This window comes from Drosophila gunungcola (genome assembly GCF_025200985.1).
Source record: "Drosophila gunungcola strain Sukarami chromosome 2R unlocalized genomic scaffold, Dgunungcola_SK_2 000013F, whole genome shotgun sequence".
NCBI lineage: Eukaryota > Metazoa > Arthropoda > Insecta > Diptera > Drosophilidae > Drosophila > Drosophila gunungcola.
Genome location: NW_026453171.1, coordinates 1,610,663 through 1,632,001, shown reverse-complemented (window position 1 = coordinate 1,632,001; position 21,339 = coordinate 1,610,663). Strand labels below are relative to the sequence as shown.

The 21,339-nt window shown below is 41.0% G+C and overlaps 5 protein-coding genes across 12 annotated transcripts in view; 3 read left to right on the top strand and 2 right to left on the bottom strand.

The window, feature by feature from the left end:
- The first annotated feature begins 9 nt into the window (after positions 1-9).
- LOC128256041 (translin) lies at positions 10-1,175 on the top strand. Its single transcript, XM_052986087.1, has 5 exons — positions 10-168; positions 222-309; positions 383-479; positions 545-660; positions 727-1,175. Exons 1-5 carry the CDS (start codon positions 94-96, stop codon positions 1,056-1,058), a joined length of 708 nt encoding a protein of 235 aa, XP_052842047.1. The 5' UTR covers positions 10-93; the 3' UTR covers positions 1,059-1,175.
- Positions 1,176-1,793: 618 nt separating this feature from the next.
- Positions 1,794-11,169, top strand: LOC128256039 (carnitine O-palmitoyltransferase 1, liver isoform). Of its 3 annotated transcripts, none has more exons than XM_052986084.1 (9): positions 1,794-1,994; positions 7,052-7,233; positions 7,302-8,039; positions 8,395-8,594; positions 8,657-8,995; positions 9,109-9,174; positions 9,890-10,271; positions 10,333-10,692; positions 10,751-11,169. In XM_052986084.1, the coding sequence occupies exons 2-9, from the start codon at positions 7,093-7,095 to the stop codon at positions 10,871-10,873; spliced, it is 2,349 nt and encodes a 782-aa protein (XP_052842044.1). In that variant the 5' UTR covers positions 1,794-1,994; positions 7,052-7,092; the 3' UTR covers positions 10,874-11,169. The 3 variants fall into 3 exon arrangements, with proteins under 3 accessions (XP_052842044.1, XP_052842045.1, XP_052842042.1); XM_052986085.1 differs by lacking the exons at positions 1,794-1,994; positions 9,109-9,174 and adding exons at positions 5,017-5,249; positions 9,335-9,394; XM_052986082.1 differs by lacking the exon at positions 1,794-1,994 and adding an exon at positions 5,017-5,249.
- Positions 11,003-12,308, bottom strand: LOC128256043 (peptidyl-prolyl cis-trans isomerase-like 3). Its single transcript, XM_052986089.1, has 3 exons — positions 12,180-12,308; positions 11,880-12,116; positions 11,003-11,438 (listed from the first exon to the last, which is right to left on the bottom strand). Exons 1-3 carry the CDS (start codon positions 12,180-12,182, stop codon positions 11,193-11,195), a joined length of 486 nt encoding a protein of 161 aa, XP_052842049.1. The 5' UTR covers positions 12,183-12,308; the 3' UTR covers positions 11,003-11,192.
- Positions 12,247-15,079, top strand: LOC128256040 (chromatin assembly factor 1 subunit B). Its single transcript, XM_052986086.1, has 2 exons — positions 12,247-12,955; positions 13,212-15,079. The coding sequence occupies exons 1-2, from the start codon at positions 12,366-12,368 to the stop codon at positions 14,908-14,910; spliced, it is 2,289 nt and encodes a 762-aa protein (XP_052842046.1). The 5' UTR covers positions 12,247-12,365; the 3' UTR covers positions 14,911-15,079.
- A 3,901-nt stretch (positions 15,080-18,980) lies between these two features.
- The window catches only part of LOC128256014 (G protein alpha o subunit), a 28,699-nt gene continuing 26,340 nt past the window's right edge, over positions 18,981-21,339 (bottom strand). For all 6 annotated transcript variants that reach the window (XM_052986005.1, XM_052986007.1, XM_052986009.1 and 3 more), the window contains 4 exons: positions 20,265-20,393; positions 20,071-20,200; positions 19,613-19,766; positions 18,981-19,550 (listed from right to left, as the gene is read on the bottom strand). In XM_052986005.1, coding sequence (XP_052841965.1) covers positions 19,363-19,550; positions 19,613-19,766; positions 20,071-20,200; positions 20,265-20,393 — 601 coding nt within the window. In that variant the 3' untranslated portion in view covers positions 18,981-19,362. The remainder of the gene's footprint in view (positions 19,551-19,612; positions 19,767-20,070; positions 20,201-20,264; positions 20,394-21,339) is intronic.

Sequence of the window (21,339 nt, the reverse complement as noted above, 5' to 3'; positions counted from 1 at the left end):
ATCGATAGGTGTACACAAACTATTGCTTGTCTTAATTACCATCTCTAACGCCGGCATAAACAAGCGACAACGCAAGTGAAATTTTTACCAAAAATGTCGAATTTTGTAAATTTGGACATATTTTCGAACTACCAAAAGTATATTGACAATGAGCAGGAGCTCAGGGAGGTAGGTCAATCATAAATTAAGTCAATAACTTTCTTAAAAAACCCTTCCTACAGAACATCCGCATTGTGGTGCGTGAAATCGAACAATTGGCTAAGGAAGTGCAGATTAAATTGCAGATTATACACAGCGATTTGAGCCAAAGTAAGTTTATTACTATGGGTTTTAGTTAGCTGTTGGTGTTCAATATAAACAATGTATTTTCCTTGAAACATAGTTAGTGGCGCCTGTGGTTTGGCACGCAAACAAATTGAAGCCTGCGCCGAAAAGTACCAGAAATTGGCCGGCTTGGTGCCAGCTGGGCAGTACTACAGGTGAGTCAGACGGCTAGAAAATCCGTACTTTTCATAGTGGGTGTCTAATGGACCGCTTTCTACAGATACTCCGATCATTGGACTTATATCACGCAGCGTTTGATCTTTCTCATTGCCTTGGTTATTTACCTGGAGGCGGGATTTTTGGTCACCCGCGAAACTGTGGCTGAAATGTTGGGATGTAAGTTTTCGATAATAGTAATCCTTTAAAAACCCTTCAATGTAATATTAATTTATTTATTTGCAGTGAAGACCAACCAATCCGAGGGCTTCCATCTGGATGTGGAGGACTACTTGCTGGGCATCCTGCAGTTGGCCTCGGAACTCTCCCGATTTGCCACCAATTCTGTCACCATGGGCGACTATGAACGTCCCCTCAACATCTCCCATTTTATTGGCGACCTAAACACGGGCTTCCGTCTATTGAATCTAAAGAACGATGGCTTGAGGAAGCGCTTTGATGCCTTAAAGTATGATGTCAAGAAGATCGAAGAGGTAGTCTACGACGTCAGCATTCGCGGCCTGTCCACTAAGGAAAAGGATCAACAGGAGGAGCAGGCTGCTTCTGTACCCGAATAGTGGACTTTCTACCTAGACTAAAAGACAGTTTACTTAAGACATTAGTTAAGATGCAAGAAGCAAAAGTTCCATTTTATATTTGGTAAATATATATCTCATTACTTGAACAGAACCAAATTGCATTCTTAAAGAGGAGGAAATTTGTGTTATCATTAAAATGGGATAACTATGTTTAAAAGCTGCCAATGGAATGATTGGGACAAATATAAGCCTATCTATTTTTCATAAAATTGTTTGGCTTCCCAATGCCAAATTTATTTATCGTTTATTACTTGGTGTTTTTTTTATAACAATTTTATTAGTAGAACACATACATAAGTTGCGAATAAGCTATACTTATATTTGGATTTTTATAAATTGTGAGGAGCGTATACATAATAAATTTAGGGATCCAAATAGTTTATTCAAGATTATTTTTATGTTTTATTTAATGTTTTTTAAATCTAAAAATTTTAATTTGGGAATTTTAAACACTTTCGTATAACTTGTAAGACCTTTTATATTTAAAACTTGGTGAAATCATTTTGCTGAGCTTATTATGCCCATGTACACAGCACATGTATGTACATATGTATTTATGTATTATGTATTTATGTTTGTAAAAGCTTAACCCCTTTGAATGTGGTTTAGCCACCACCACTGGACCGCTGTTGTTGTTGTTGGCCCGATCATATGGTATATTGTTGCTGCTCTTCTTTGACTGCTGCTGCCGTTTCGCTTTTGCTTCTCAGACGCAGTTTTAGTCTCTCTTTTGCCATCGCACGTTTACAACATTGCGCGCGCGTCTTTGCTTTTTGCTGATTTTCTGCTCCATCGTCCGTTGTCCTTCGTTTTTGTTGTAATTTTTCGTGTGCGCTCTTTTTGTTTCGCCTGTTTATTATTTTAATTTAAAAGAGGAGGCGCTTTCAAACAAGGATTTATTGCATTTCGAAGGAAGTAAGTGTGGGGAAATTGCCCTGTGAAAATTGCGTTGCCCCAGAAAACCATTTACCTCCTCTCACTAAAACGAAACGCTGGCCCGCCCGTTTTTCGCCCCCGCCCAAAAAGAAAAACTCTAACCTGTTCGCAAATAATTGGGTCACAAAACTTACAAAAACTTGTTGCCTGATATGAAGACTTAAAACAAATAATAATGTATTTATTACAAAACTCTTGTCGACTCTATATGGCTTGTTGTTGTTTGTTTGTTTTAATTTTTTTGTTAGATTACGTTGTTGTTGTTTTGTGTTTTTCAAAACACGCTTTAATTTAATCGACGCGGTTCAAAGTCCGAAACGAGTTTTCGGAGAGGCTTAACGGGGCACTCTCTTTGGTTAGCTCTCCCACTTTTTTTCTTCGTCTTGAGTGGGAGGAGAATAAAAAACTGAGAGAGCTTTACTGGTAAACATCTGTAAAACAAACACAGCACCAACACCCACACAAAAGCAGGCAGGTGCATTTGTGTGGATTAGTGACGCTCTCTGTTTGTTCCTCTCCTTCCCCCTCCCACTTTCCTCGCTCTCCTATTAAGGAAAATTCAAAAGAAAAGCTTTGCCAACATAGCCCAACATCAAATAGTCAATATAAACCCTGAATTTAGATGTTAACTAGTATGGAAAGTAGCAAATCCATTAGATAGTGACCTCTCCCATTAAGAGTTGTGTTTTCATACCTGGTAAACGTAGAATAAAAGGGTATATTTATTTTTTAACGGTAATGGAACAAATAAATATTTATGTTACTGTTAATTCCTTGTCAGAAGTTTTCCTTTCTGAAACAAACTATCTCCGGGTACCTATAACTCTAAAAAGCTAACTAATTCTATAAATTAAAAAACTTACTTAAATAATTTGCAATAAAAAAGAAAAACCACAAACAATGTTTGTCAAATTAGAAAAAAGCTTAGAAATAACAGAAAAATCAATATCAATATCAAGGCAAGTCATTATGAAAATGATTAATACACAATTTATATTTGATTAAAGGTATCTAATTATTAAAGGAATCATAAAATCTCCTTATTTAGTATTGATGCTATGGACATCCTTAAAGGCCGTTCTAAACTCCAAACTGGTTACGTTAATAAATAACATGCTAAAATTATAAACAAATAACATTTATAATATATATTTATAATATTTATTTATAATATTTATTTATAATTATAATTCGATTAACAAGCCCGATCTAAATGAACCAGCGGGTATCTCACAGTCGAGTATCTGAAAGATACTCTGCTTGTTTTTATTCATTTTCGTTTCGTAGGCCGCAGCAGCTGTGAATGATTTGCACGGGGAGTGGAGGGAGGGGGTCCGAAGCACAACTGGTTCCCAGCCGCTGTGTACCGCCCCTCAAGACCCAATCCCAATCCCAATCCCAAGACCCACCGCGATCGTCTCGCTCTCGTTAGACATGCGTGGCTGCCTTGGTTGTTTTTCTGTTGCCGTCGCATTTCACATTTCAAGTTTGCTGCGGTTCAAAGTCCAAATTCGAGATACAGATACCACAGCACATCATCCGCATGCTTAACGGTGGGGATTTCAGTTCCAGATAGCTATACTTTCTTTGGGTGGTGGTGTACCAAAATCCCAGTCGTGCGATAAGCGAGCGGTATTTGTGCCAGGTAGACACTTTCAACGCGTCACCGATTGCAATAGGTTCTAGATGACAGCACTTGTTTCTTATCGGAACCGCGTGCTCTGGCAAACCATATCAATGTGCCGAAATTGCGCACTATCAAAGTTTTCACAGGCCCCCCGCCAATGTGATTATTGGACTTTCAACAAAAAATAGTGAGCGATAGGTTTTATCGGTTTGCTCAATTGTTACTTATCTGGCCCAGTTCATTGGTCAGTTTTTGGGTTATAAAATCAAATCATATAAGCCTTGTTTTTCAACGATTTTATCAAGTAAGCAAGCTAACGTGTCATGTAAGAGCGATAAGAACACGTGTGGAGGGCCGATCTTCAGATTGAAGTTGCTTACCCAACTCGAATGAAGACGATGCGCCATCTGCGGAAAGGTCAAAGTCCCACTGCCGAATTTAAAGCCTAATCTTTATGATACCGAATTCTGATATTACGAAATAGTGCCGACTGATAACTCCAATATGAGTTATTTTGCTATTTTTTTATAACTCAGTTAATGACATATGGGATAAGCTGTTAGTGGTGGCTTACTTGGGGTGCTGTTATTCTTTAATTTTATCATGCACTTTAGACTAATAAGATGTTTTATCTAGGAATTTAATAAAGAAAGTTTGTAGCATTTGCAGGCTTTAAAGTGCTCTATTTTGTTAACTAGTTGTTAGTAACAACTTGTTGCCCTGTTAAAGCGGGGTATTAAGGACTGACTTCACACAGCTTTATGTTTGTGTAATTTAAAATAGTTATAAAATAAATATACATTTGTAAATTTTCATATATATTTGAGTCGTTCTTAAACACAACACAATATACACAAGGTGTATTTATATCAATAGGATTTGAATTGTATTTTGATTCGTCTATACAAACTGTGTTTGCTGATGATCAAAACAAATCTGAGTGTTTTTACAAAAATTCGATTGAGGTTCACCTGGCGCACTGATAGAACACCTCGTTTCCCAGAAATTCGTCTAGCCAAGTTAAAAACATATTTTCCAGAGATAATGACAAGACTAACGGCGTATACCCCTTCAAATGATGAGTACTTCAATCATACATGAAGGTGGTTTACTGGTTTTAATCAGATATCCATTTGGCAAGCGGCCCGAGATAAGGCCCTATCGATCTAAAAAGGGCGGTCATATCGCCGGTCAACACACTCCACAGAGCACCCTTTCCACTTTTCCACACTTCTGAGCAACGAGCCCCTCGACTTGTGACGCATCCACATCCACATCCACATCCACAACCACATCCATGGCAGAAAAGCACATAGGCGCTACAATATCTCAGCGCTTCGCTCCGAGTGCTTTTAAGACTCTAGCGAACCCGTTGTGCTCGCAGTCGATTCAGTCAACGCTCGACGTTTAGCCGATCAAGTCGCTTATAAAAAGGGGGATCCAAAATAGTATCCCCAGTGGAATTTCTCGTGTGTGCATCTTGCCTAGGATTTTGCAATTGTCATTTCCCCGCCACGTTTATAAATACCCATCGCCCATCGAAGTGCAATTAATACAACGCGGTAGAGGAAACAGTTTATGCCGAATTATTTTAATTCGCCGAGAAGGTTTGTTTGTGTTTCGCATTTATTTGTTAACCCAGCTGAAGGTCGGAAAAGCGTAAACAACGCGAAAAGAAATGCAATGGTTTCAGCAAAGGTTGCATTTTTGTGGCTTACGTAGCCACCTTTTTGTTTTTACCCATTCTGATCGTTCCCCTTGTCTTTATCTCGGAATCGCTTTAGTGACCCAAATTCTGGCACATGTTTTTGATAGTTGAAGAATCTATTATATGTACGTTATCAGCTGGGGGGGGGAATTTTTATGGGTTACATAAAACCCGGCATTGGACCCGCCCCCCTCACAAGTAAATACACATACGTATAAACCACAAGGTCGGGCCCACTCGATCAAGAAAAAAGCAACAATTTAAATTTTATGCAATATAATTAACGATTGTAGACCGCGTATAGGAAGAGATCACACGGCCGCGCAGACCATAGAAAATATAATTTGTGGACTTTGTACCCTCGTGCCCAGCGAAAAAAAAAGATCTTATAAAAAAATAAATAACAAATCGCGCATATTTTTATTTTTTTTTTCCTCTGCTGAGGTTATTGTAGTGGATATTGTTGTTTTTTTTGCCCCCTAATACGCAAACAAATAAAAGCCGGTAGTGGTCGGTGCTGAAATTATTAAGCATATGCCGCATAGTCGTCGCCCCGAACTGGGTCAAACGAAAATGAATTCGGATCGTATCTTGTTGTGGCTATTTCGAGTTGGAGCTGGTGGTCTTTCTGGTTTATTGATATGCTTGGACAATAGATACACAATCGGATGCACTGACCTTCACCAAGGTGTACCATTCCAATCAAGGTTTATCTGGTCTAGAGTCTATCGAAACGTTAACAACTCTGAGAGTCATTTTGGGCATGCTATCTGAGGAACTTTTTTTTTCGCTTTATATATAGAAATATATAAATAAGCATAAGCATACTAACTATATATATGGCAATAGCATGCATAGTTCCAAAGCTGACTGTAAACGTTGAATAGGAACTCATACGAATCACAATAGTAATCAAATGGTTGTGCAATCTAACTACGAATTCAATCCCAGTTAAGGTATAGAATTGCAGTTGCTTTGGGGAAACCCACAATTTATTTATCAAAGTAATTATCTCCTTAGTGAGGAATGGAAAGAGACTCCGGTGAACTTTGTCTTTGTTTTTATTCTCCTTGCCACTGCAGTCCGTTCTAGAAATGACCGCCCGACTGCTGCCTAGACCTAGAATCGCCGCCAGACTCAATCGTTACTCCCGGCGATGATGATAACCCCAGCTGAATGGATCCGCGCTCAGTGACGTCAATCATCAATTGCATGTTAAATGTTATGACATCGAATGCTGCTCGAAGCGTGTATACCAATCAATTTTTATAAAACGAATCCTAAGCGTGCAATATTACGTTGAACTTTGGATTGGTACTGCTCCAATCCAAACACTTCATGCAACTGATATACACAGAAATGTGAAGTATCTACAATCGAAAACGCATATTAGCTGAATCTCGAGTAGCTAACTCACCAAGATATTATTAGTCACATGCCTCGGGTGTCTGGCTTTTTTTACGATACCTTATCGGTGAGTGTTTATTGCGAAGCATCTAGACCACAAAGGAGCTAATTAATAGGGTTCAAATTGGGGTTCTATGGGTGTTCACCTTTATTGTAAGTCAAATTTGTTTTAACACTTAGCACGGCTTTTGAATCGTAGTAAATGCTTAGTATCTTTGATAGATCTTAGATAATATTTAAACATATTTTTTTCCTGTGCCCAGTATTCTAAATATATTATCTTATTTTCCACAGCATTTTTCTTGTACGTCGGATATCATTAGTAGCCTACAGGTATGGCTGAAGCCCATGCCGCAGTGGCATTTTCATTTGCCATCACCCACGAGGGCTTCGACATCAACTATGATCACGAGGTGCTCAATTTGGTGTGGAATTCGGGAATTCGCTCCTGGAAGAAGCGCTTAGGCCGCGCTAGGGTAAGTTGAAATTAGGGATTTAAATAAAATTAAAATGTGGACTAATTGAAATTGGTATTTTCTTATAGAACGGTGTACGAAATGGGGTCTATCCGGCTCACATTCAAAGCCTCTGGCTGATCTCAGCCATTGCACTGGGTCTGCACTTTGCAAGCTACCAGGCTCCATTCAATCTGACCAACCGGATACTGGTACATCTGCCATCCAACACAATTAACTGGCAGGTGACCGCCTGCTTTTTGGCCGCTTTGGTGATCTGGCTTTCGATCTGCTTCACCATGCGGTATACTCTCAAGTTGCTGCTCATGTACAAGGGCTGGATGTACGAGTCCAGAGCGCCCGGAAGTCGTGTCTCACTGCCCACCATGCTGTGGGTGGCAGTGGTGCGAGTGCTCTCCAGTTGGAACAAACCAGGCTTGTACAGCTTCCAGGGATCGCTTCCCCGACTGCCATTGCCCTCCGTCAGTGATACGATGGTCAGGTACCTGCGAAGCGTCCGACCCCTGCTGGACGATGATAACTACACGAGAATGGAGCGACTGGCCAAGGAATTCGAGCAGACCATCGGCAAGAAGCTGCAGTGGTACCTCATCCTCAAGAGCTGGTGGTCCACCAACTACGTGTCGGATTGGTGGGAGGAGTACGTCTATCTGCGTGGTCGCAGTCCCCTGTGCGTGAACAGCAACTTCTACGGCACGGATGCCATATTCATGAACCTCACCGACAAACAGGCGGCACGAGCGGCCAATGTGATCTCCCTGTTGCTCAACTTCCGTCGACTGATCGAGCACCAGGAACTGCAGCCAGTAAGTCCCAACAATATCGTAGATTTATAAGACTTAACAACTTCTGTCTGTGCATTGGCATATTCAGAGTGGGCATAAACTATACTAGATATTAGAATTCATTTTACATCAGTGACGGCATATTAGCCCCAATTTCATGGGCATTTTCAACGCCTTAATATAAACATTTATGGCTCATTTGTCATATCCGTTTGATTTGGTTAAAACCATTTGCTTACCATATATTGATGAGTTATTAAAATAATGGATTTATCTTTATTTTGATTGCACAAATTTATTATAATTATCAGACAGGTGCTATTTTAATATAAGTTAAATAACAAATAATGCTAAAATTGATTGAATTCTCCATCAGATCATGGTTCAGGGCATGATTCCTCTGTGCTCTTGGCAGTACGAACGTACCTTCAACACGGCACGTGTGCCCGGCCTGGAAACCGATCGCATTATCCACTACAGGGACTCAAACCACATTGTGGTGCTGCACAAAGGATGCTACTACAAGATGCTCATCTACTACAAGGGTCGCATCCTGCGTCCTTGCGAGCTGCAAGTGTAAGTGCCTCCCTGTTGAGAACTAAGCAGAAATTGTTATTAAATTTTGACTTATTTTGCAGTCAAATTGAGGAAATTCTGAAGGGAAAGGCAACTCCCGTGGAGGGCGAGGAACATTTGGCCGCCCTGACAGCCTGGAATCGTTCCAAGTGGGCGGAGGCCCGCAACACGTTCTTCTCGCGGGGCGCCAATCATGTCTCCCTGCGAACCATTGAGTCGGCCGCATTCGTGCTCTCCCTGGATGATGAGCCCTTCGAGTTCGATCTGGCCCGTCCGGAGCTGCTGGACAACTTTGGCAAGAAGCTGCTCCACGGCAATGGCTACAACCGTTGGTTCGACAAGTGTTTCACCGTCTGTGTGGGCACCAATGGACGTGTGGGCTTCAATGCCGAGCATACCTGGTAAGTGGAGTAAAATCGCTACTCCCAATAACTCATTTCAGTCCCCGAGAACTTCCTCTGATTTTCCTTGATCTTAACCATCTGAACCGATTTGTAAAATCGCAATCCAAAAGGTCTGACGCCGCCATCGCCTCACACATGTGGGAGAACCTGATAGTCGACGATAATGTGTCGCAGGGGTAATGATTTTCGATTCCTATGCCCGCCTGCAATTTATCGGTTTTGGTTGGCTGCGTTCAGTTTTCAGTTATCACCCATGATTATGATTATTAGTTTTATTTTTATTAACTCTGGTTGTGGCCTAACAATTTATTTACACCATTTACACCTTCTTTATAGGGCCGATGCACCGGTTTTGGGACATCTATGGGAGTATATATTTGGTGATGATATTTATGGGTAAACACTTAATTCCAAAGCACACACAAGCGCAAAGCAAAGCAATTCAAGTCATTTTGGGTTGAGCACGAGAGTCTCCAAGCGTTAAAAGCTTTAATGATTTCGCGTTACAGTAAATATTAGTTTCAATGATCTTGGAAAATACGTCAAAGTCCAATACTAGTCGATAAAATATAATCCAGTGCACTTTTACATTAATTTGTTAAGCCAGTATTTAAATTTGAAAAAAATAAGTTTAGCTAAATATTTATGGTGATTTATTTGTTTAGTTTTAATTTTTTTAATTTTAAAGAAATTTACACATTCCCCTTATTGACTCTATTTACATATGCTTAACAACCCAAAAGGCCAAACATTTATTTTATTTGATTTTTTCCGTAACTAACAAATATTACACAAATTTAACAAAAGTCTTTGGTTTACGTTGCTTGCATTATATTTCCTTCCACAAAACAATTCACTTCGATGCTAACCAATTTTTTGGGAATCCTGTAGATATGATGAAACTGGTAACACCAAAGGAACCCCCGAGTTCCAGCCACCAACACCCACCCGCCTCACATGGGATCTGAAGCCCTGCCTGTCGCAGATCGAGGAGGCCACCATCGACGTGACCAAGCTAATCAACGAGGTTAATTTGCGCATCCTGGTGCATCAGGAGTACGGAAAGGGATTTATGAAGAAGTGTCGCATCTCGCCGGATGCCTACATCCAAATGGCCCTGCAGTTGGCCTACTATCGGGATGCCGGACGCTTCTCCCTGACTTACGAGGCCTCCATGACCCGTCTGTTCCGCGAAGGAAGAACTGAGACAGTGCGTCCTTGCACCATTGAGTCGTCTGCCTGGGTCAAGGCTATGCAGAATCCCAATACAACCGTAAGATGTGTATATGGTATGAGATAGATCCCAGCCTAATCTGTAACTTTTCGCTGAGCAGAACGATGAGCGCGTTAAGATGCTGCAGGATGCCTGCGATCGCCATCAGTTGGGATACCAGGATGCCATGTGCGGACGGGGAATCGACAGGCATCTGTTCTGCCTGTATGTCGTCTCCAAGTACCTGGAGGTGGACTCGCCCTTCCTCAACGAAGTGCTCAGCGAGCCCTGGCGCCTGTCCACTAGTCAGACTCCGCACGGCCAGACGCCCAAGATGGACCTGAAGAAGCATCCGAACTGCATCAGCGCTGGCGGCGGCTTTGGGCCCGTGGCCGATGATGGCTATGGTGTGTCCTACATCATTGCCGGCGAGAATCTAATATTCTTCCATATCTCAGCGAAGACCACGTGCCAGCAAACGGTAAGCATTAAACATTCATAAAGTGAAATTTATATAGCTAATCCCATTTTCTTGGCAGGATGTGCATCGCTTTGCGCAGAACATTTCGCAGGCTCTGGCCGACATTCGCAGCATGTTCGAGCAGCACATGAAGGACCATCCGAAGCCCGCCAAAACACTCACAAACGGCGCCTCCACATAATCCACTTAGTCTATGTAGTCGAGATTCTTGTTAGCATTTGTTTTATCCCCTATAGTTGATCGTTTTAAACACATCTTATACATCCGTCTAGTGTTAGTTCCAAATTAAGTGCAAAAGTCGTCGAGAGAGTTATACATAAACAATGCAATTTTTTATAAACAATTGTGACTTGGCTGATTTTAAGATTTAGTCGTTAGGTACTTTTGCACAATATTTGATGTTTCTCAATCAATTAGCTTGTAATCGAAGAAAACGTGTAAACTTAAGTGCTATAAATATATTTCATTTTAAGCGTACGTTTTCGAATTCGTATACTCTATCACGTCGCCAGAGGATTGGCATGTATGGTCACGCCGTTGATCTTCTTGTCCACATGGGGCCGGTAGTTCTTAGGATTGACGGGCAGCTTCTCCAGCTCGTCCAGTGCATCGAAGCCATCGATAACGCGTCCAAAGAGCGTGTACTTCAGGTCCAGGTTCGGCTGGGCGGCGTACGTGATGAAGAACTGGCTGGCATTGGCGTTGGGACCGTTATTGGCCATGGAGACCATTCCTCGATCAGTGTGCTGGATAAACAATAATATGTTTTTTAGTCGTTTGAGGTGGTATTAGATTTCTTAATTTAAGTAATATCAAGAATAGTTTCAATGAAGTGCTTTTATATAAATCCATTAACTGAAAAAATGGAAAGAGGTTACATGGTTCAAATTGATAGGAAATCAATTTAAAATTACAAACTAACAATTAAACGCAGATTTTTAGAAATATAAACCACAAACTTTTAAAAAAATTAATGGTCTTTTTCATTTTGCTTTTGAACTAAATGATACATTAATTTAGCGTCAAAATAAGGTTTTTGATAGGAATATATCTGTTACATCTACAAGGCGGTCTTGTTACATGTAAAGATTAAACACAATATTACCCTCAGTGCCAATTGTTACAGGGTACTAAAGACAGCCGGCATGGCCTGACTAAAAGGAAAGTTTGCCTGGAAAATCGCTCACCTTGACGGTTTCCTTGAACTCGTCGTCAAACTTTTGTCCCCAAATGGACTGTCCATTCTTCCCCGTATTCGTGGGATCACCAGTCTGGACAATAAAACCCTTTATGTTCCGGATAAAGACGCAGCCGCTGTAATAATCGCTGGCGCACAGGGCAAGAAAGTTTTCGCATGCCTTGGGACAGGCATCGCAGAAGAGCTCTATTTTAAGATCCCCCACGTCGGTGTGCAGCGTTACGGACTGTAAATAACACAAGCAATTTAATTAAAATCCGTGAAATCAACAATAGCAATATTTGTTTACCATTTTCTAAGTGCGATTGCAGCCCTGGTTTCCCTGTCTATCGCTTTGCCCATCGATAACGCGGCAATCGAAATTCCTCGCTTTTGGTATTTCAACCACCGATGGTCACACTTTTAGGCGCGAAATCTGCCGCATAAAATAATTTTTCGCACTTCAAGCCGTCTACAGTGTAATTAAGTAAACAAGATGAAGTGCCAGACACCCGAGATCTCGTGGCACAACCGCGATCCTGTGCTGAGCGTGGATATTCAGCAAAATGGTCAGGGATTGCGATCGCCGGCAATTGGTCGCCTTGCCACCGGCGGCTCAGATGCCCATGTTCTCATTTGGTATGTGAATCGCGGTGTTAACACCGAGGGCGTGGATGTGGAACTGGCCGCCGATCTGTCCCGGCATCAGCGTGCCGTCAACACGGTCCGCTGGTCACCCAACGGAGAGCTCCTGGCCTCCGGCGACGACGAGAGTGTGGTGTTTATCTGGAAACAGAAGGCCGACCACGAAGTGATCAACATAGTGGACGCTGATGGCTGCAGCGAACAGGACAAGGAGGTCTGGATGACCCTGAAGGTTCTGCGCGGCCATCGCGAGGATATCTACGACCTCAGCTGGGCGCCCAACTCACAGTTCCTGGTTACCGGATCCGTGGACAACACCGCGATGCTGTGGGACGTCCATAAGGGCAAGTCGCTGGCCATTCTCGATGACCACAAGGGATATGTCCAGGGCGTGGCCTGGGATCCGTGCAATCAGTACATCGCCACAATGAGCACTGACAGGTAGGCACAACATCTATTTAATCCTGGTTAAAAATCTTGTTTCGGTTTTTCCTTAAATTAGTTCGAAATCTCTTCCCACCGAAAATCTTATTTTGGTACATAACTTCTCAACGTTCAGTAATATGGCTAAAGAGGGATGATATAATAGCATATAAAAACATTTATTGAAAGTGAAAAACCAGAAGAAACCTGATAATTGCCAGGAGTTGTAACATCTCAGAGACTTTCTAATAATAACACATTATTTGTCTTTCAGGATAATGCGCATATTTGATGTAAATACCAAGCGAGTTCTGCACCGAGTCAGCAAATGCGGATTTCCGGTTAAAGAGGGTCACGAGATGCACGGCAAAAGCGTTCGACTGTACCATGATGGCACATTGCAGACATTCTTCCGCCGCTTGTGCTTCACCACCGATGGCAAGATGCTGCTCACGCCCGCCGGAATCACCGACTACGACGGCGTGGAGAAGCCCATAAACACCACCTACGGATTCAGTCGCTATGATCTATCGAAACCCGCCTTCGTGCTGCCCTTTCCCAACGAATACGCTGTGGCGGTGCGCTGCTCTCCGGTTCTGTATCGTCTGAGACCGTACAACGCGGAGAAGAATCCACCGATCATCTCACTGCCGTACCGCATGATCTATGCCGTGGCCACAAAGAACGCGGTGTTCATTTACGACACCCAACAGTCGGTGCCGTTTGCAATCGTCTCGAAAATCCACTACAGCAGACTCTCGGATCTGACCTGGTCCAGTGACGGGACTGTTCTGATCGTGTCCAGTACCGATGGGTTCTGCTCGCTCATATCCTTCGAGCCAAACGAGCTGGGTGAGCGGTACGAAGATATGGATGCAGTGCTGAGCGCTGCCCTAAAATCGTCGGAGAACGTACCGCTGCCGAAGAGAAAGAAGCACAAGCTCCGCAAGGCATCGTCGGATGAGGTGGCTGCCACACGGAAACCACTGCAGGAGAAGACCAAACCGAATACAAACAGGAAGACTGCAGGATCAGGGACAAAAGAGGAGGGCGAGAACAATGTGGATGCTGAAAACGACTCATCCATGCACAGCGCTAGTTCATCGGGCTCGAACAGCCCCAAGGCGAAGGCAAAGGCGAAGGACGATGTTAAGCCCACACCCATTTCCTTCCGGCGCTCGCCCCGTAAAGTTACGGCCGCACCCACGCCAATTGCTATACGTAGATCTCCGCGTAAGCAGGAAGATGGAAAGGAGGGTATCAAACTGTCGCAGTCCAAAGTTGACGCTGAAGGCACCTTCACACAACAATCAATTTCTAGATCGCCAGAAAAAGAAGAAGTGCCACGTGATGGTGCTGCGACAATAAAGCGCAAAATCAGCACTGATTCAGTGCCTCCAAAAGAGACATCATTATTGGCAACTCCGATCATCGACAAGAAGATCATCAGTTCAGACGAGAAGTTCGAGTCGCCTGAGAAGAAGTCCCGCCCCGCAACGCCCATCCAAGTGCGTCGCCAGCCCCGAACTCCCGGCAGCTCGGGCAATTTTAACCTAACGCCGAAGAGCCAACCCGCCAAACAAGCCACCCCCATCGCTGTAAGACGAACTCCTCGTGTGCTCATCGACATGCCCGTCAACTCGCCTGTGGGTCCGATGGAGGAGGCCATGGATGCCTGGCCCCTCGAGGAGGGCATTACACCCCTGCCAACGGCGAAAAAGGATTCCCAAGAGTCATTGCCGGAGGCCAAGAAGACAGAATCAAAACCGCCTGTGGTAATCGAAACCAGCGAGGTCACCTGCGAGCGAACCGAGGATATACGTCTGGTCTACGAGGATACACAAGAGGGGGCCACCGAAACCCCATTGAAAGTGTCAGAGGCGACTCCTTCCACACCCAACAACAAGACGCCCCGGCGAGTGTCCCTGCGAACAATATCTACACCCAAATCGAAAAAAAAACTTTTAGAGTAGACAATGCAATAGACTAGTCATAACACATCTATCTAAGAGGAATTCCTGTAACTAATTATGATTATAGAGCATATTGGGGTTACCCCATACACATTGTAAAAAATGAATAATCACAAGGATCCCATTATAAGTTATTCCACAATAAATTGCCAGTCAAGGTTTAAAGGAACACATTATGTTCATTTTATTTGGCTGTTAGTTTTCGGATCGTTTTCGGTTTAAATTCGAAGTTCCTACATAAATGATCTAAAACTATGTATATACCAAGTGGATGACTTTGTCAGAGCTCTTTTAAATTCCAGAAATAAGTGAGAAAATCGAGTGAATTGTACAGTTGCCAAAACTAGATCTTCCCTCTCCTACCTGAGTTTATCGTCATTTAATAATTTTTTCGGAAGTGGTGAACTGTACCCAGAAAGGTCACATTAGCTTGAAGAGTTTTCTCTTTACCTGATCCCTAAGTTTAAGCGTACTTTGCCTGACCCTTGATTTCGCGATTTCGCACCGCAGTTCTTGGAAAAGGCAACACAGAAAATGGTACTTATATAAAAGGTTCAGCAGCAATTGTATCCAAGAGAACACTAAAAAAAAGTCTGTTGAAGACCTATACATTTCGATCCCAAAGAGGTACAATTTAAGACTAAAGAGTTTTGAAGCCTTCTACAATTGACTTCTTGGACTCACCTGTCAGCTTGCGTCGTGAATAAAAAACCAAAATTTGTTTATATTTTATTTATATTTATTTAAATTGTAGATGATCTCTAACGTTTTGAGTTTCTTTTACATACAAACATTTTGGTTTTGTTATTTCAGTTTTTATATCTTTATTTTATGTTTCATATATATTATTTAAGTTTTTAATTCAACGATTCAAATTCATTCATCATTATCGAGCTTAGTAAGATTCTGTGGCTCGTTTCAATCTCATTTTAAAACTTTTCCATGGGCCATTAGCTACACATTATCCACGTGGGTCATTAGAGAGAGAAAAGGAGCTCAAGAATTGAGGAGAATTATATTTCCACATACGCATTAATAAGTATTAAATAGTTTACCATATACAAGTTAAACAAATCTGATCTGCTGCATGGGACAACCAAAGCATTTTGAATTAGGCTACAAATTAGATTGCATACAATGTCTAAACTTTGTCTAACCTATAATCTTGGTTCCACATGTCTTCATCTATCCTCCAGCTCCTCTTTAAATCCCAAAGATTTGATTTCGCCACTTACAAAAAATCGTTTTTGTGAATGTCCTCTGACATTTGATTTGAATCAGTTAGCATTACCTTCGTTAGCTCATTATGGATTTCACTTATAAATGTTTTAACTGCTATTAAAGTAATTTAGTAGTGGTGCGACTTGCGTTTCCATGGCTTATGTGGGTGTGTGGAGCAAAGAGGTGTATGAGCTTTAGAAAAATATGAATTATGTTTGATTCCATTTCCGTACCACTCTATTCTCCGTTTAGTATTGAAAATATGCAAAAAGTTTAGTCGATATTCTGCGGTTAACGCTATGCTGTACTATATGAACGAATGTTGCTATTACTTGAATGCTGGTTTCATTATTTTTAAGTTTCGCGATCTCGGTTGATTCAAAAGTTGAGCGACGTTGAGGAGGTAAATGATAGTCGCTACCGTATGAGGAGTATTCGATTAATAATTATTTACGAGAAAAATATAGTACATATGTATGTATGTGTATGTGTAGAAATTTGTTGATCTCCCTTTACTAAATATATTTATTTTAATTTATATATCTGTATATATAGACCGACCTGGTTTACTTTGTCTTGAAGGTAAATGAATAACTTTGTTGTTTGTGGCTTAATTAAATTGTCAATAAATATATCGATTTGGTATTTATTTATAGTTACATACAATTATTGAACTTTTTGTTCTAGATCTTCTGCATTACTGGTCAAGTGACTATATACTGATTTGTTGATTGGTACCCCAATTTCGAAGCTAGCAGCAACAATGACAAATTTATTTCATGCAAAACCTTTTGCTGGCTGTAAGGAAATCATGAAACGATAACGAAAATAACAAAATGTCTTTTGGTTTTTGTTTTTGAATAAATAGTTTTATTTGAAAATGGTTTTTGCGTTTTTGTTTTCATCTTTTTGGTAGAATTTTACAAGTTGAATGGAAAATACATACGTATTAAATATTACAGTATTTGGTTGGGCCAGGATATAATAGGGGGGGGAAAGGTGGGGGGAGGGGTCATGGAAATGGGAAAGTGTTGGCTGACCTAAGTAAATGCTTAGAAGTGAATGTTTGCTGATCGGTGTTTAAAATCTAGAAATGGGAATTATACGGATCTTGCGGCCAACACAACTTTTGAAAAGTTTCACTGGATCCGCTGGGGCTGCCAAAAAATCAAAACGATTTCGTTAAGCTTCTTGCAAGTTGTCCTCACCTTTTGTTGATCATCAAATCATATTTATTTCGCTAATAAACTTACTTAGTTGATGTTTAAGTTGTGTGTGTGTGTGTGTGTGTTTGTGTGCGTTTACATAAATTAGGCTTAAAAACTATAAAACATAAATGGATTTCCGTCCAACTAGAGCAAGAGCACAAGGGAGGAGGCTTCCAGTAAAAGGGAGGGGAGAAGAAGGATGAGGAGAAGACTGGGCACATACAAAAGAAATACTATATAAATAACAATATAAATTCATTGCAGCTAAATCGTTGTGTAAAATCAAAATGCACAAAATACATACATACAAAGCATATACATAATAATTATAATAATAAGTCTAATGAAACAATTCAACATAATCGGGGTTAAATGCCATTCGCTAGATACAGTCACATACGTATAGGTACATGTATGAAGATGTTTATCATTAAAAGTAGAATTTATAAATTATTATATTATTACATACAATCCTTAGTTTCATTGTGGGAGATTTGAGTTCTGCGTTCCATTCGTTTTGATTCATATTTTGTGTTTGGGAGTGTGCGTAGATATGGCAAAAATTTGTAGCATGCTTTTGTGCGCCGCAAATGTTGAATTATGTTTTGATCTTCGCTGATTTGCCTTGCTCCTCGTATAAATGCCACAAATCATTGTAAATTACAACAAATCAGCTTATTAAGTGAAGTAAATTATAGTTAGTTTGTGTCCATTGTGTCTGTGTGTGTGTGATTGTGTGTTTGCCAGCTAAACTTCTTCTATACACGTAAATTCAACAAATTACAATTTACATTGAAATGTATCAATCAATCATCGATGGCTGCTGCTACTGCTGCTCTTTACATAAATTAGTTAAGTGGCCACATATACTTTGCTTGACTTGACTCTTCTCCGATTTTTAGTTCAGTTTTGCTTCGTTTTTGTTCTTGTAAATACAATAGATAGCGTTTTATATCCGTTTCATTTATCTTTAAATTAGACTTAAACGTTAAAGATTTGCCTTCCATATTTTGTGTTTTATTTCCTCATTTGTTTTGGTTTTTTTGGTTTGTTATATAATATTTACTTTAGCCCACACGCTGACACGCAACCAAATTAATATTATTATTTCCATTGCCGCTGGTTTTTTTGTTGAAACTTTCGAACTTAAGTCTAAACAAGCATGACAAATGCAGAGCGTTGATGGCATGAATAATTTTAAAGAGAGATTGCAACAGGAAACATTTAATATATAATATTTATATATATATATGTATAGAAGTGTATGTATATATATATATATATATGCGGTATATGTAGATATACGCTCGTTTGGTTTTTGTTTAATAAATACATGAGGAAACTAAACTACACATAAATTATGAAATTCTATAAAAATTATTCAGACCAAACAACAACTTTATGCAATGCTGGCGCTTGTGTATGTCGTGTGAGTGTGAGTGTGTTAGTGTCATGTCGTACATGTGGCTTTGCATAATGCATATGTATGTGTTTGTATATGTATGTATATAGGAAATGCTTTCAATCAACTGCCTTTTCTTTTTTTTGTATTTTCAAATGTGACTTCTCTCGCGTGTTCCAGTGTCAGCTGCTTGTCGACCTGATCATCATTAGCATTGTGTATCTGCATCGATATTATCGTTATTATGTAATGTACTTGTCGCTTATTTCCCATCCATCCATATCATCCGTCCGGGATTTCTGTCCGTCCGCCGTTTTTTTGTTAAACAAATAAAAGTTCTTTGGGCTTTGCTTGTTTAGTGTTCAGTGTCCTGTGTTTTCTGTGTGGTTGCGGTTGGTTGGTTGGTTGGTTGGTATGTTGGCTCTATCATCTGCTCTTAAATTGTTTGGTTTTTGATCAATGCTGGTGGGTTGTTGTGCTCCCGCGCTGCTCTTTAATACCGTTACGGTGTTCCCTGCTAACGCCCCCATTCTGCTCCACATCATCGTCATCGTCATCGCCATCATCATCATCATCATCGCCATCATCATCATCATCGGGATCCACTATCGCGAATCCTCCTTAGTACAGTCCACAGCCGCGCAGGTTGTTTGCTATGATGACATCGGTGACAGCATCGAATACAAACTGAATGTTGTTGGTATCTGTGGCACACGTCATGTGGCAGTAGATTTCTTTTGAGGTTGATTTGTTTTTCGCTTCAAATTGAGCCTGAATGTAAGCAGCCGCCTCGCCGTACTCCTGTCCACCTGAAGCATCACAAAAAGACGATTACTAACCCATTGGTAGCGATGTCTAATTGACCACTCACCTGTGTACTCGGGGAAGCAAATTGTCAGGGGACTCTTGCGGATCTTCTCCTCGAACAGATCCTTCTTGTTTAGGAATAGAATGATCGAGGTATCCGTGAACCATTTGTTGTTACAGATCGAGTCAAACAGTTTCAGCGACTCTTGCATGCGGTTCTTTAATGGGAAAGAAATATATTTCATTATACATGGATACAATAGGAAATTTATCACTATTTAGGATTACATTTCTAATTCAATTCTTCTTTATTTAAATTTAAAATTTTATTCTGATTACTATTAAAAGAGTATCGTAATTAAATCCATCAAATAGAACCGAGATTGGAAACAAATGAAAAGAAAATATTATGACATAACAGCGACAAAATGAAATACTTGATATAAGCACTTATTTAAAGATATTACATCAAGGCAAAAATAATATTTATTTTATTAAATAGTTGGCTTAACCCAATCCTACCGTGGTTTCATCCTCATGCAAGACTTGATCGTACTCAGACATGGCCACGCAGAAAATGATCGCTGTAACATCCTCGAAGCAGTGTATCCATTTCTTACGCTCCGAACGCTGGCCGCCCACGTCAAACAATCTAAAGATTTACAAATTTAGTCAGTTTAATGGATTACCCTTTGCAATCGCAAGCTGTGACTTACTTAAAGTTGAGGTTTTTGAAGGAAAAGTGTACCTCAACGATGCCAGTGGTCTTGACGCGAGTACGCAAGATATCCTGTTCAGTTGGCTGGTAATCCTTTGCGCCTAACCGATCCAAATCATCCAGGAAACTGCAAGAAAATGGAGCAGGGAAAGTGTGTGTTTTTTAGTCTAGGAACGAAAGAACTTTCATTCCCCACCGCACACATGGCTTGACCAGACACATGTTTGCCCAACCATTCTCACCCAACCATTCTCAATTTTCCGGCCCTATCTGCCAAGACTTGAGCAAACAATTAAGGCGCAGACTAAAGCGCTGAGCAAACAATTAAAAACAAAAAAAACCTGTGCGCGTGTCGAGACCAAAGGGAAAATGGGAAATGGCAATTGGGAAAAAGCACCCACTCACACACACATTAGTTGGCTATGCAAACGGCTGCTTTCCCTGCTGAAACTGGTCATTCAAAATGATTTCCATTTCCGTGACTTGTTCTGGTTCTTATTTCCGTGCATACAGGCCATGCCATATTTGTAATTAGTTTTATTTGCCGGTTATGTAACCGTCAGCCAACGGCAACCGAAAGCATCTGTCAGATACAGATACAGATACAGATACAGTTTGAGATACAGATTACAGATACAGATACAGATACAGATACAGATACAGTTGAAGATACAGATACAGATGCAGATACAGAGTCTGCGTGCTTGGGTGTAAGAGCGTCAACAAGTAGGTCATCAAAGAGGGGGTCAGTTGGGATATGTGTGTTTTTGGGACCGTAATTAACGTCCAGCACGCAATGCCTTTTGATAATAAAGGGCCAAAGGCCGCAGACTTGTTGGTCAGCTAATTTTATTTGTTGGCCAGTTTCAGACAGGTCGTAAATAGTTTTTGACGCTGGCCGAGGAATCTGCGCTGGTTATCGCATCAATCTTCGGTTGACTTGCTCTTGCGCTGAAATCAGATTCATTGGCCAACTGGTTTTCGCCTAAATTACACGCACAATTGCCCAACAAGTTGGCCAAAGTTGGCCATACTCGAAGATAGGAACTGGATAGGGCCTCTGCAGTTGCCCA

Excerpts from the sequence above, each read along its gene's own strand:
- LOC128256041 (XM_052986087.1), top strand. The coding sequence starts at position 94 with ATGTCGAATTTTGTAAATTTGGACATATTTTCGAACTACCAAAAGTAT. Across the intron at positions 310-382 it reads ACACAGCGATTTGAGCCAAA|TTAGTGGCGCCTGTGGTTTG; the intron begins GTAAGTTTATTA and ends CTTGAAACATAG. Across the intron at positions 661-726 it reads TGTGGCTGAAATGTTGGGAT|TGAAGACCAACCAATCCGAG; the intron begins GTAAGTTTTCGA and ends ATTTATTTGCAG.
- LOC128256039 (XM_052986084.1), top strand. The coding sequence starts at position 7,093 with ATGGCTGAAGCCCATGCCGCAGTGGCATTTTCATTTGCCATCACCCAC. Across the intron at positions 8,595-8,656 it reads CGTCCTTGCGAGCTGCAAGT|TCAAATTGAGGAAATTCTGA; the intron begins GTAAGTGCCTCC and ends CTTATTTTGCAG. Across the intron at positions 8,996-9,108 it reads TTCAATGCCGAGCATACCTG|GTCTGACGCCGCCATCGCCT; the intron begins GTAAGTGGAGTA and ends GCAATCCAAAAG.
- LOC128256040 (XM_052986086.1), top strand. The coding sequence starts at position 12,366 with ATGAAGTGCCAGACACCCGAGATCTCGTGGCACAACCGCGATCCTGTG. Across the intron at positions 12,956-13,211 it reads GCCACAATGAGCACTGACAG|GATAATGCGCATATTTGATG; the intron begins GTAGGCACAACA and ends TTTGTCTTTCAG.
- LOC128256043 (XM_052986089.1), bottom strand. Across the intron at positions 11,439-11,879 it reads AGTTCAAGGAAACCGTCAAG|CACACTGATCGAGGAATGGT; the intron begins GTGAGCGATTTT and ends TTGTTTATCCAG.